At 40.4% G+C, this 14,985-nt stretch overlaps 1 protein-coding gene across 3 annotated transcripts; it reads right to left on the bottom strand.

Moving 5' to 3' along the window:
- Window positions 1-1,282: 1,282 nt before the first annotated feature.
- On the bottom strand, window positions 1,283-6,606 carry LOC104432891 (E3 ubiquitin-protein ligase WAV3). 3 transcript variants are annotated; one of them, XM_010045471.3, is made up of 3 exons: window positions 6,008-6,606; window positions 2,171-4,110; window positions 1,283-1,641 (listed from the first exon to the last, which is right to left on the bottom strand). In XM_010045471.3, the coding sequence occupies exons 1-3, from the start codon at window positions 6,284-6,286 to the stop codon at window positions 1,611-1,613; spliced, it is 2,250 nt and encodes a 749-aa protein (XP_010043773.2). In that variant the 5' UTR covers window positions 6,287-6,606; the 3' UTR covers window positions 1,283-1,610. The 3 variants fall into 3 exon arrangements, with proteins under 3 accessions (XP_010043773.2, XP_039162389.1, XP_039162390.1); XM_039306455.1 differs by lacking the exon at window positions 6,008-6,606 and adding an exon at window positions 5,817-5,974; XM_039306456.1 differs by lacking the exon at window positions 6,008-6,606 and adding an exon at window positions 5,243-5,787.
- Between the last annotated feature and the right edge of the window lie 8,379 nt (window positions 6,607-14,985).

A 14,985-nucleotide genomic window follows, 5' to 3' on the forward strand; every position in this document is an offset into this window, starting at 1 on the left:
CCCACGGGAGCCAGCTTTTGTCCCTTATGTTTTGCCCCCACTTTTTAAGGATTTCGTGTTTGGTCGATTCATCTATCCTTCGGACGAGGTTGTGCCTGCCATCATCTATCTACAGGAGCACGTGATCCTGGCGCGGTCCTCCACGGTCCGTCGGTCCAACCTCGTGAACCATGGACGCTCCTCCGGCCCTGAACTCGCGCCCGTGCATGGCGACCGGGTCCGCAAGTCGTGCATGCCCGGCGCCTCATGTTTCAGTTCGCAAATTGTACTTAAATTGTCAGTTAGGATATAACCATGCTCTGCGGAAAGAGTTGGGAATAATTTTCCATATGATGATAGTTGGCACATGAGCCTACTTATAACATTTATTAAGTGATTTTTTAAGCTAACATATCAAAGGAGACATGCACGATTGAAAGACTATATGCGCACAATCTTGAGAGAAATCGAGAGAATCATTAAAACCTCTCTTATATGGAAAATTATCATTGAGAAATCATAATTATCTTTCATAATAAAAACATGTTAATTGGCATTAAGGTACGGCTGAGACATTATATAACGGCATACATTTTAAAGTTCCTGTCTTGATTTTATGTGTCGTACAAATAAATTATCCCACAACATCATCAATTCTTCCTAGTTACACACATATGACAAAAAAAAATGTGTTCGATGCAGACTATACTGCACGTAAGCCGTGGCAGCTTATATCAGGCCATCTGCTCTACGTCGTATTATATGACGTCACAATTCAGTAAACCCTAACACTAATCTTCCTGTTTAATCGCCCTCTGTCGGCGGGCGATTTCATTTCAATTTAAAGCGTCGTCTTCCCGGGGCAATTTGAGAGATTACCTTATAAAGTTGTACAGTGCCGGCATCTTTTCCTTTTTATTGGAACTCAAGAGTCTTTATCTTTGATTCGTCATTATATAAGACAAATCCAAATATAATATTTGCCTAATTGGATAAAATTAGTGATGGTGCATAAGTAAAATGTTCAAGGCGGAAGTCCCGCCAGAATCCTAAAGTTGATACATCCTCAAGCAATCCAAGAAAAGTAAAAGCCCTCTACTCAATTTCGAATCGACCGGGCGAATCATCGGCATGGTCCACCACCGATCAACTAAAGATTACCAAATAAAGATTGTCGCAGTTTTCGCAGTTATTCCGAGCCGATGCATCCAGAGTTAGGCCTATCCGTGCCTAACTATCTTACCTAATTCATTTCAACCTTCCAGGCGATCTCTCAAGAGGCCATATGTACTGATTCCGCGACTAAAACGAATGCGCTTTATCACCGCGCGGATAATTCAAGAGCTGGGATTAACTTCCCGATTCGACCAGGATCTTTTGAATCATAACAGCATGATCAGTTCAGGGCGCTTCCCAGGGCGAAATCGATCATGACATCAATCATCAGTCGCCTCAAACACAAATAAGTAATGCTCAGTCACTTTCGAGTGACTAGATGCAAGAATAAGACTAATTGCTTCACATCAATGACCCGATTAGATCGACCCTTTTCTTAAACGATCAAGAATTATCACTTTCTGCAGATGGATTTCATTAGGCATCTTATGCACTCAAATAACTCCACCGACAAATCAAACCCCATAATCCACTCTCTTTTTCTCCCTGTTGCAAACAGAAAGTGTCAAGGGATGGAAGAGGAAGCTCTAATCACTGAAAGAAGAATGAGAAGATTGCATCATATTTTGCCAGAGAAAAACAAATCCAACTTTGCCCCCAGGTTACAGTGACGCTATACCCACCTCCCTTCTCAAGATAACCCCCTCAAAAAACCAAAAAGGGAAAAAAAAAAAAATTAAGACATCCATAAACTGATCTTTGTATGTACATCAGTTCATACCAAGACTCTGCTAAAACTACGGTTCCAATGCCAAGACTCCTAGAACTAACTCAACCCAGTATCCCACAATTTCCATGTCGAACTTTACCCCTGAGTCTTACGTTTCTTATTCCTTTACAATGTTGAAAGAAGAAAGCATGTTCAAAGAAGATAGCACATGCTTTTCAAACCCACCCATAACCCCTACACTGCTTGCTCACTTTAACCACTTGTTTGGAGCAAAACCTTAGTGACTCAACAAAATAGCAAAAAGAATGCAACAATCACGGGGATTGAAGATCACTCCAAAATTACCTTGGACGAGGTCCAGGAAACGATAGAGCCTGCCGAAGTTTCCTCCGAGGCATTGGATTCCCTAAAATTATGGTCTGAGATTGGGTGACCATGTCAACCATTGTCGGGGTCTGGTAAGCTTGGACGAGACTATCGCTATTTGTTGAATCGCCTCGTGCAGTTGCCCTCTGCCATGAGTGGGAGCTCAATCCTGAGAGCACATAAGCTCTACCGGATGCCTCATATACACGGCGATTGGCCATTCTATCCTGCATCTCCTTCAGTTCTGCACAGAGGGAAGTACATAAGCGATCAGCAGCTCGTGCAGAGACAGTTTCGGACAAAACCCTCCGACAATTCTCCAAGATTGAGACTGCAGCTGCCATATCACTGCGTTCAGCAGCAGCCCTAGCCTCTGCCATTGCTTCGGCTGCGCGGAGTCTGTTGAGTTGCCGATCCACTTCCATGGATACCACTTGCGGCTCAGCTGTTTCTGGCCTCTGGATCTTTACTTCACTACCTTCTTCCAATCTCACAAACTCTTTTGTGATAGGATCTCTGTAAACACATATAACCTTCAGCAATGACAGCTCATGACCAGACTCATCTACTGGAATCTTGATTGTCACAAGGAAATCCCGTTCTTCTTCAGCATATAGATCCCCAACATCAACGGATCCCGCCCTTCCATCAGATGACAAGGTGCTTCGGTAACTTCCAGATTTAATTGAGCTGAATTGCAAACTCAGGTCCGCACATTCAACCTTCACCTGTAGCTCTTGTATGACTACGCTGAGAAGTCCACCTATGCATTGTGCAAATGCATCTTGGATGACATCTTCAGCTTCTATGAAGGAGAATGTGCCCCCAGATCCTTCAGCAATCGAGTGCATCATGGCAGCATCATGGTCCGTGCCAAACCCAAATGTGTGTACAGGAATCTGCAAACCTGTGCCATCTTTCTGTAAGACTGCCAGGGAGAAGAGAGACTGCTGAGCTCCTCGATAATGGGTAGCACCCGAAGCACCTGGACTGCTGACATTATACGTGTCTTGTCCGTCAGACAATAAGATGATGCTAACCACAGGATTCTTGCACTTTCGGTCTGATAAGACCTTGGCACCTTTCTTCAAGCCTTCGGCAATATTGGTCCCACCATTTGAAGTCAGAGAATTAACAGCCTGTAAAGCCTGCTGCCGCCCGATATCTGTCATCCTCTGCAGAGGAAAGAGACGACGTGCTGTGGAGGAGAAGGCGATGACTGAGAGACGGTCAGATGGGCCAAGGTTTTGTATTACAAACCCCATAGCTCGTTTCAACAAAGCAAGTTTACTACCGGCCATGCTGCCACTTACATCAAGCACGGTTACTAAGTCGATAGGAGCTCGAGAATTCTGAGTTTGCAGGGATTCGGCCTGAGTTTCACCGATATCCTGTCTCTTATTGGCCTGGGGAGCCTTAATATGGATTAGAACATTAAATTTATCAGTAGATGTTGATCTCGGGACAGCTGGAACTTCTGGGTACATCTTGACCTCCATAGTCCCGAAAGAAGTGTTACAGACATCAGGAGTATCCAATGTACTTTCCTCACTGTTATCTGGTTCACGATCCAATGGTTCATCATCGTCAAAACGACTAGGCTCAGGGCCATGTAGATGTGATGAGATCGGCCTACCACCATCTAACCTGGTCTGATGTATCCGGGGCAAAACAGTCATCCATCCATCATCTTGTGCCCGACCTAGTGGATCAATTCTTGACCTTCCATTCGGATGGCCAGAAGTAGGTTTCTGAAGGGGAATTTCATTCCACTTTGCTCTACAAACAGGGCACACTTGGTTTCCATGTTTCACATTTGAGGTAATGCAATGGAAGTGGAAAGAGTGGGAGCATTCCGCAGTGAAAATAGCATGGCCCTCTCCTGGTTTCATTGTGTTTAGGCATATCGCACAGGTCCTCTGCAAATTGAAAGTCCAAGTGTAAGAAGAAAGGCAGGGATATTGGACTCTAAATCGAGTAAAATCTTCATAATTTATCACTGCGCATGAACATCAATAAACCAAGTGCCTCCCACTCAACCTCAGAATTTGCCGAATCCAATTAATCACAAAAGTAAGATCATTCTGTAAGCAAGCACAAGAATTTGTCAAGGTTAATCGATTATTGAGACGCTTTCATAGTCTTACATACGATGCTGTTGAGATGGGATCCTGCTTAAATTTAGAGGGATCTCTGAGAATCAAATCGGGAGATGAAAGTGAGATCGTTACATCCTGGTAATTATAAATTCATCATGTCATTGAAATTGAACTAGGCTTTTGACTTGATAAGTGACAAAAATATGCTGGTTCTACGAGGAAGGCTACATAAACACTATTCAATGAATCTGGGTTCCTATGTGATTTTGCTAGATGTTCTTCCGGCGGTACATGTACTGTCCCTGAAGGCAATGCATTTTTATTTTTTTTTTGGTAGAAAAAATCAATGCATTGACAGAAGAAGAGAGAGAGAGAGAGAGAGAGAGAGAAAGATAAGAGAGAGAGATAAGAAGACACGTTCACAGAATTCATTATTGCGGAACACTGTTAAAGGTGTTCGGCCAGGCTTGACAAATCACTTTAGTGAAAGTAACAGGCACAAAACCTTTGTTGGATATTTTAGTTTGTGATGTGATTAGACTTCCTATCAGCTAATGAAATTACAGCATTATCGAGCAAAAACAAAAAAGCTAACAGGTGCGAGTCCGTTGAAAAGGTGCAATCTAAGACTCTGGTCAATTAGACCCGTCCATACTGTAGGAAGTACTTAGTTAGAAGTAACCATCCAAGGTAATAAAAAACTAAAACGGTTGGTTACATTCTCACCAAACGGAAAACCAAAATGACACAAAATTATTATTGAAGAACGTAAAAAGGTAGGGTCTAAGATTTTCGATCTTCATCATAATTCTCAAAAGGCGCCCCCTTTTATCTCGAAGATAATTTTGAGAAGTCTCAAGACCAGAAGGGACCATGGTGTTCCCTGGAAATTTCCTCAAAAGCAGAGAGAGAGAGAGAGAGAGAGAGAGAGAGAGATGGAACTTGTGCTGACCAGACAAACCACTTTCCAGTTCAAAGGGAGAAGGAAAAGAGGGGGTAAAAATGCAGCGATTCCTTTTTCTTCCTACATGCCAAATGCTAATGGTCCTTGAAGGGACTAGTCCACTTTAGCCCCCCAAGGTCCACATATACACAACACACACACACACCCACCACCCGAGAAAAGGAAAAATCGGAGAGCCGAAAACAACACCGCAACAAACAACCAACTTGACATAATTCAGCGGTTGCATCAACTGGTCACACCAGCCCACTTTGTGGACCACAGACGGCGACAAGATATGCACAAAACAAAGCGGCTGCTGCACATGAATTGATGTCCACAGCCCTCTCCTCTCCTCCATGATAGGTTGAATGAAATGGACCCTTTTTTTAGTTTATGGGATCGGATGTTATAGAACGAAAAGATGCTAATGGGAGATTAAGGACGCGCCCGCTAAGGGAATCAAGAATCTACCCATCAGATCCGATGAAGAAGAAACGGGCACAAAAGGATAGATCAAGCGATAAAGGCCAAAATCTATCAAATTTATCTGAAAACGAAGTAAATGGCACAGTAGAAAGACCTCCAAAAAGGAGAATCTATCCAAAAGAAAGAATGGAGGAGCCCCAGATCCATAGCCGCTCCTTCAATCTTCGGCACGCAGACCCTTCACCCATGTCCACATGCACAGCGCATAAACAAGCAGCACGCATGAAAGAGATATAAGACGGGGAGAACCAGGATAAGAAAACGAAGAGAAAAAGAAAGAAAGACCTTGGACCCTCTCGGGGAGGAGGACTTGGGCAAGCGGAGGCCGGAGGACGAGGGGGTGGGCGTCCTGGGGAGGCGGAAGAGGGACCGGTCGGTCGGGGAGAGGGAGGCGGCGTCGGAGAACCTGGCGGCGGAGTTGGCGGCGGAGGAGGCGGCGGAGGCGACGGAGGCGGCGAAGGAGGAGGAGGGAGGGGGGTCGTCGAGGGTGTGGGGGACGTAGAGGCAGGCGCCGCCGCTGTTGAAGCCGAGGGCGAGCTTGAGCTTCCTCCATTTGCTACCCATTCCGGGACGACGCGAGATCTAAAGGGGGCCCAAGGGAATGCGCCTCGCGAAATGGCGGTCGATACCAGATCGTTCGGAGAGTCGAGGAAGGAAGGGCTTTCTTCGTTCTTCGTTCTTCTTCGGAAGTTGCAGAGAGCAGAGAGAGAAAGAAGAGAGAGAGGAGAGAGAGTGAGAACGGAGGTGGAGGTGGTTGAGGATGATATGCCGCGGGCAGTAACGTAATTTTCGTGGTCGAGGACGTATTTGCTATTCTCGGGCTATCGCTTGCTGCAGCTGCTGTATTGCTGTTGCTGTCTGCTGCTGCTGCGTTGGCGTTTTGTTCTTGTTTTTGGGCCTTCCGTCGTCTGCCTTTTTACTGTGTTCTTATTAAATGGTCGTTGGGAATGTGATGCTAATTTGGACTCTAATAACTCGATTCCATCCGTCGGGCCCCCCCACCCCTCTTCCCCCTTCGCATCGTGTCGTCATTTGATCCCTCTCGATTTTTAATTTTTAATTTTTAATTTTTATTTCCTTCCCGAATATGACCCCCGAAAAGAGGAAGCAAACTGATTAATTGAAATTCTTGGCGTCGCTCTCGAATTTCTTGGCTTTCCTCTTCTTCTTCTTTTTATTTTATTTTATTTAAATGAAATATTGAATTTTGGCAAGTGGTTTTTTGACCTTGGGAGGATTATGATTGCGATCTGGAAAGAGAGAGCGAGGGAGCGGGGCGTGGATCGATGCGACAGCCGAGCCGATGTGACAGCGCAGGGCGGAGAGCATCGCTCCCTCTCTCCGTCCGTTTTTACCCAATTGCCCCTCCATTCCCCCTCGCTTCATTTTTCCTTCTCATTTTCGAAATAAAATCTTTAACCCAAAAATAAGCCTGGAAGAGAGAAATGCTTTTCTATTTTTGGAAATGAAATAGAAATAAAAAAATAAAAAATAAAAATTCTTCTGCCGCCGAAGCCACTGTCCTTCGATCCATGATTTCCATGTTGACGTTTTCAATTCAATTGATTAAGGAACTAAATTTCTATTTATCGTTATCATATGTATATATATATATATATATATGCTCAAACATTCATCTAGGAAATAAATATTGAAAAATTTATCTATGGCTAAAATTATTTCCACAAATATAATAATTATTGTCCACATCTTTTTTATCTCGATTGCTCGTCAGATTTCTTTCCTTCCGTTCCCAATCACAGATAAGGGCAACAATTTTTTGACAATACGCTATAATACAGTTCAAACACGACACGGAATTGGCAGGTTTGGATCGAGACTGCTCGTGCATGGGTCGATTCCTTATTGACCTACTAGACACGATTAATTATGGTATCGTCGCCGTGTTCTGACCCACGAGCCACGAAGTATATATTCCATGAGAAATCTCAGAATGTTTTCATATCGAGTCCGTGCCAATATCTCGATCTTGTGTCGTGACAGGTCGCAGCAAACTATATCAACCCGCAAACCCGTTTTCCACTAATGTTACATGTGCCGCGCCATGTGGATCCATAATGTAGCTCGACACGATCGACCGAATCTCGTCACGTTCCGACTGACCAATGTCGAAGCGTGTATTCCTCGCATTAGCTACGGTCCAAGGGAGCGTCGGGTGCGGTGAGATCCACGTATGCGTTTCACTCCCTTCGTTTTCCTTGAACGGGGGATATTCGCATCTCGGGGGGCGAACACGAACCATCAAAATTCCCTGAGTGGGCTTCCGCTTCAGCCTCTCAGCATCGTCGTCACGCACTGACAAATCCCTTTAAAACGCCGTAGATATTCAAATCACCAAGTGCCATGAATTCCTTTTAAAGCTAAGGGGCTGGTTTGGTTAGGTACCATCCTCTTCAATGTTCCACAATTTTTGGTTTCACGCAATGTGGACCACCCCCTCAATGCTATCCAAAAACATAAATGTCTCGAGCTCTCGTCACGTTATCTTCGTGTCTCACCCACATCCACCAACACCACCTCCACCGCACCCTTGTCATTTTTTTCCCCTTTCACTTCGAATTGAACCCGGATGTACCCTTTGTTTTCTTTTAAATTTCTAATATCTCGGGTTCTAAAAATTTGGGATAGGATTCAAGACTCGATATTTCATCATAATTTATGAGAATGACGTGTGGAGAATTAGATCGGAACCGAGTCGAGTCGAGACAAATTGAAGAAGATAACCCTTTTTTGTCTCGTCGAAGAGAGATGTAGTAGTGTGGTTTTGGTGAAACGGTTCCATCTCCTTCCTTTTACGACGAACGGTGACGAGGGTTCATTAAAAACTGGAATTAAAAAAAAAAAAGTTCGTGATGGTCAAAGCGGATTTCCGATGGCTACAGACTTTTTCGGGATGATTATTTTATCAATAATTAATGGGGCCCAACCGGCTCTTACGTTTCCTCCACTAGTCGTGGTGGGAAAAATCAAAGGCTGGCGTGGACAAAAGCTAACGTCGAAGGAATTTTGCATTGAAGACTGCATTGTCTTTCTCTAATGTCCAAGCTTTCCTTCCCCCTTTTGATTAGTCAATGCCCTCCCTCATCTGTATTTTTTGCCATTCCCCATGCCTCCGTGGACGATAGGAATACGGAATTCTAGGGTTTGCCCGAGCGGTCGAGACCCTCGACCCTCCGTCTCTTTCCATGTATTCGTGTGCCTACGATCGTGACATTGATCTTTCTTCCTCACCCTCTTCGTGATTTTATGAATGGTTCTGATGAGTTTGGCTTCCCGTGCTTTATGATGCGAATGGTAACGTCAGAAAAGAGGCCGGCCATGTAAGAAATGGTCGGAAATCGAGATTGGACTGTATTTATCAATGTGGGATCACATTTGATTTTTTGGATGGGTAATTCTCAATTTCTACCTTTTTTCAACACTTTTTTTTTTTTTCAGGTTTTGAACTTTTAGGTTTGAGATTTTTATACTATAAGTCCTAAAACTTATCACGAAAGTACAATTAATATCTTAAACTTACAAAAAAATAAAATTATATCCTGATCTCAATTCCAAATGGTTTTTTTGTCACTGAACAATTCCAACTATTCAAAGTTGGATGATTTTTTTATAGGACTTGAATTGTTTTCTTTTTTTCCCTTTCGTCTAATGAAACCTAATCGACCTCCGCTTCTTACTAAAAGCGTGGACTTTGAAAATAGTATCTAGATTTCGTTTTCACGTGCGATCACATCTTTAATATCTCGAGCAAATACAATACAATCCCATAGTCTTAGATTATTTAGCATATGGTATTGCGGAAATAAATGACTATGATTGAATTTAATCTCATCGAAAACTCTCGTTATATCTCTTTACCAAATGGGTCGACCACCCTACTCTTCATTATGGAAATAAACAGAAGTGATCGGAATCGGTACGAGAAAAAATATATACAGATGACAAAAAAAAAAAAAAAAAGGACGAAGAAGAAGAAGAAACAAGCGCTAGGTCCCCCTTTCACCCTCAAACACAGCTTGGCAAATTGATAAAAGAAGAGGAAGGGAAGATGATGAACTGCACTTTTGGAGACATATTCATTAGGGATAATAGGTATATTCACTTTTTAGTAGGATCATATTGAGGTCCCTTTCACTAAAATCGCACAAGAAAAAGAAGAAATCAAAAAAAAAAAATCCGAATATTCAATATTCTGTGGGGGTGCTTCTCCCTCCTTTTTCCTCTCTGACTAAACAATGATAAATGAGAAGAAAAAGCGCACGGCCCGGTCCCATCCCTCGAAATCATTGAGAGGTGTTCATCAATGGTGGGGTTTGTCCCTCCATTGTTTCAGCTAGCCAATTAGTAACCGTATTAATTATAATTATATCGATGTAAAAGTCTTTCGTCCACATCATTTAATGGCCCTCGTCTATTTATTTTCCATTTTTTGTGGGGCCGGTGGAGCTAAATCCCAACGCCCATCTCATAAATAATAATAAATTTTGAGGGGATATTACTCAATTAATATCAAATCTATAACGGTTAATTCAAGCTTTTTTGATTTAATCATAAATATTTTAATATTTTTCCATTATAATCATTGTGACTAAGTGAAACCGAGAAATGCTAACATGGAGTTCCATCAACACTGATCGTCTTACATGTCACGTTTGCATTTTTGGGTCAAAAATTGATCAGAAGGTTTATATCGAAAAATCATCAAAAGATTCAGGTTTGCATTGACAAAATTGAAAAATTTATGATTGAATTGATATCTATACAAAATATTTGAGATTAATTTGGTAATTCTCTCGAAATTCGCCATCTCGAGATTTTCTCCAACAAAGAAACCCACCACCAAAACAAAGCCTAATTACATAAAGAATATACAAATTACGTTCTTTGTGCTATACTTTTTCCATCATGATATGAATCACACCTATAAAGAAAGAATGCGAGATTGGACGCTCCTCAATTTCGGCTTTGACGAAAAGAAGAGGGCTTGCAACTATCGTGGAATCCACTCAACGTAAACCCTAAATTTTCAACCGTGCGCGTTCGTGGCCGAGCAAGAATTCCGTTCGACCTTGCTCTAATTCAAAACTAAGTTTGGTTTGCTCACGAAAGCTTTATGAACAAGCAAGATGCCGTGATGATGCAGCTACCGCATTTAATGGTGTACGTAAATGATGACAGGCTAGAACCCTAATTTCAAGGTTCACGTCGCGTTTAGCATTTATGAGAGCCTGAAGGACGGGCATGGGTGAAACCTAATAATACCTACAACTCACGAGCATCCAGATATTTGTTTGCCTATATAAATTCAAGGCATTTTCATTTGTACATTTTATTTTTTCAACCACTGCTACAGCCCCCAAATTCATTTTTACTCTCTAATAATTTTTATTAAATTTTATCATCAAATTACTGAGTTGAATAATACGTAATAATTGATGAGTATGCAAATTTGAGATTTTACTCTCCAATTATCACAAATATATCTATTTATGATTTGTCGTGATATTAATATAATTTAACAAAAACTAACCGAATGATAAACTTATCATAAATATATTAGTTTCGAGTTTTTTTTGTCAAAAATTAATTTTAGGAATAAATCAATCTAGAGTTTTTTCATGATATTTATCCTTCATTTTATAGGTCAATGATAATGAACAAGTGCATGAATATATAATGTACTCCGACATGCAAGAACATCAATCAAACTTCGGAGCAATCTCTTCCCTATTTAATCTTGTCACCTTGACGTTATTCTTAATTTTGATGTTACATATTGCGAATCCTAGATGCGCGCCATTTTTGTCATTGAGACGATTGATGTTAATTTCACGATCATCATTGGATTGGATTTTAGAAAACTTATTGAGAACGCTTTTCTTTCTTTTGTTTTCGCTTTTGCCCTCTTTTCTAATTCTCACGATCTTTATTGTCTCAATATGGACTCATTGTCTCTTTTTTTTTTTCCTAGGGTTTAGTAACCTAAGGCAAGGACCAAGACCCACCCGAGCGGTTCCATGTGACAAAACAGTGGATGCCACTAGGGCAAAAGTTGACTTCTCTTGGCGGCCTTTGCCTTATCTTTCAATCACCACAAAACCATAATTTATTCTTTAAAAGAAGATTGTTGTGTGCGCATGCGAGCAGGAATCACGCCACAATAAATTAAGCAGAAGCTTGTACTAATCAGTAATCAGGTCGTTCACCGAATATAAACTGGAAGCTGATTTAATGATCCCATGTTAATCATGTTATTCAATTGGGCATTGGGATCTTCACCTTAGGAAAGAACAAAAAAAGATCCTCTCGAGCTCGATCCCATGCATCATGACGAAGGGCCTGGCGATCCACCGAGAGAGACATTATGGGGGAGAAAAGAAAGGAAAATCCACCGAGAGACATCCCGCTGTGTTGAAGAGATGTCTCCCCTAAAAAAGGGTTTTCCTTCTCGACCTTTTTTTATTTTTTTTTCCCAATTGGCTTGCCCTAGAAAGCAGCGAATTGAGCAAGATCCAGACCCACAGAGGAGTGGGGGGATTGCTTTCCTTCATTATTTCTTCTTCCACCATGTCGAGCAAAAAGCAAAGAGAGAAGAGAACGAACGCCACCCACCACGGATTCACCACTCACGGAAGCTATTGGGATGTCTAGTGGAACGATCACACAGTGGATTCGGGAAAGACGTGCGATCCCGCGCAAAGAAGATGTTGCATTACTAGTGAAAAGAAAGTCGGTTGGTTCGCATCGGATATCCATACTCAGTCGGCAAAAAACACGGTTGAGCAGACGACTTTCGATGCGTAAAACAAAATGCGAAAGTGTTGACAGAAAAGAAAGCAAATATAGGTGAGGGTTGGGAATTTGGAAGTAATGGGACAGCTTTTGCTTCTTTTCTATACTTTCAACAAAATCAAACCTAACTTGTAGCCTCCCCTTTGTGGGAGGATGCATTTGACAGGCTGTGATGCCACGATGCATTGGTCTTTGAGTAAAGGAGTTTGAGAGTTCGCAATTGGTTCGGCTTTTGGCCCCCGGTGGATCCCCAGCGAATAGTTTTGCTGTTTTTGCCGACTAATAATATTTCCCCACATAAGGATTTCTTTGACGACATAATCGAATGTTGAAAACCGAAAATTCAGCACCTAATGAGATTAAATTTGTTCGATAACCAAGTAAAAAAAAATCCACTTGACGTGGAAAGTAAAAAAAGACCGAAAAACAAAATGAAGGGTCATTTAATTTATGATAGCAAAAAATAATTGATGGCCTTTAAAATCTTGCCAAGTATATTGCTAAAACCTACCGATAATTGTCATCGTGATATCTTTGGTTAGCAATTAACAAAATTACATATTACTTTTCAATTGTCATCAATCAACTTTTAAATTTTATCTTCGACACTTACAATTCTGTACTTTTTTTTTCGGTCACAATTGAATTATTTTTATCGAGCAAGGCTGTTCTTCTTTTTTTTTTTTTTTTTTTTTTTGTGAAATAGAAAAGGGGGAAATGAGAATTTAGAAGCCAAAAAAGTCAATGACGCCAACTTGAGAAAGCAATCACAAAAAACAAGGCTTCTTGAATTAATATTACACATGTTGGAGGTTACTTCCAATATTTCTTACGATAATATCAATATGTTCATGCAGTGTTGAACCATATTATAAAACTAAACCTGGACATTGCTTCATTTTCTCGGGCTGCTCATTTCCCTTTTTCCATACCATTGGATACTTTGTGGAACTCAAGATATTCTGTATGGCAGAGCAATGGCAGGATTCAAGACAACTCTTATCTCATTATTTCCGAGGGAGAGAGAGAGAGAGAGAGCAGAGACATCGAAAAAGCTAATAAATGTTTGACTATTAGAGTCAAAAGCTAATAATCAAAAGACATTGTTGCTTTCTTATTTAATTGAACTGGAAATACGTGCTGCCAGATCTTAGTTAGATCCCTGTCAGACCACACAATCTGAGAATCGGACGTTACAAAGCTTTAGCCAATTACAGGCCTGTGCAATACTAGCTCCTCGGCGAGACCTGATCTGTAATTATTATGAAAGCTATAACTTTATAAAATTTGAATTTGTCTTTTCTTTTCAACTAATAAGTTTACGATGGCCTAACCTGTCAAAACTTCGATAGTTGAACAATCTTTCGATGGGTTATTAAAGGAAAATGATAAGCTAACAGTTCCGTTAGTTTTCAATAACAAACGGTGAGTTTTATACCGCAAATTTTCTCAAAGAAACCCGTTGAATTGTTTAACGGTTTTTTTTTTTTTTTTGGAAAAATCAAAATTGGAAAGTTTCATTGTGAGGAATTTCTTCAAATTTCACTAAGTGATAAATTCTTCCAGGAAAATGATTATTGCATTATAGACGGTGGAATGCCAGCCATCAGTTTTGAAGTTCGGGAACAGGGATACAAGCTTTGCCGGTTTCGTGATTTTTTATCAACTAATTTGTTGGGATTTTCACTATTTTAAAAAGGAACAAGATGAGATTTATTTTTCTTTTTTATTTTCAAATGATAATATTTGAATAATGTGTAATATATGAAGAATCCAATCATAATTCTTAAAATAATAGATATTATTCTTTAGCCAAAGAAGACATTTGATGGATATTGTTCCTAAATAAAAGAATTTCAAGAACTCAAAATAATAGAAAGTGAATACCTAGTATACTCTAAACTTTTGATTATTTTAAGTTTTTGTAATCAATTAACAATAACCGTGGATAAAGGTTTATTAGTCTTTTCATCTTTAATTGCAAGAAAGTAAATGGTACTCATTGACGCCTAATCAAATTGGTATTTGTCAATATATATACACATTAGATACATGATACTTAATTTTTTTCTCTTAGTTTGTCCGGATGAATGGAGTTTGTATTGAAAGCAATTTCATTAATGAAAATGATGTTAATAATAAAGACAAGATGAACAATTCAATTGAAGATGCTAGAGATGAAAGAATCATGACACCATGCAATACTAATTTACTAGTGATGAAAGCAACTTCATTAATTTTTTAGACAATTTTGAGAGTCATTCTAAAGCAATATGATTTGAGTGAAAAAGATGAAAAGTCATAATGCACAATGATTCTTTCATAAGTTGCAAAGCCAACATTTCAAGTGTTTGTTCATCTTTGAACTGTAATATATTTTTCTGATGATATTAATAATTTCTTTTTACTTAGTGATTATATTTTTTACTTGTAATTACTTATTTTGTGGT

The sequence above is a fragment of the Eucalyptus grandis genome, chromosome 2, assembly GCF_016545825.1.
Source record: "Eucalyptus grandis isolate ANBG69807.140 chromosome 2, ASM1654582v1, whole genome shotgun sequence".
Taxonomy (NCBI): Eukaryota; Viridiplantae; Streptophyta; class Magnoliopsida; order Myrtales; family Myrtaceae; genus Eucalyptus; species Eucalyptus grandis.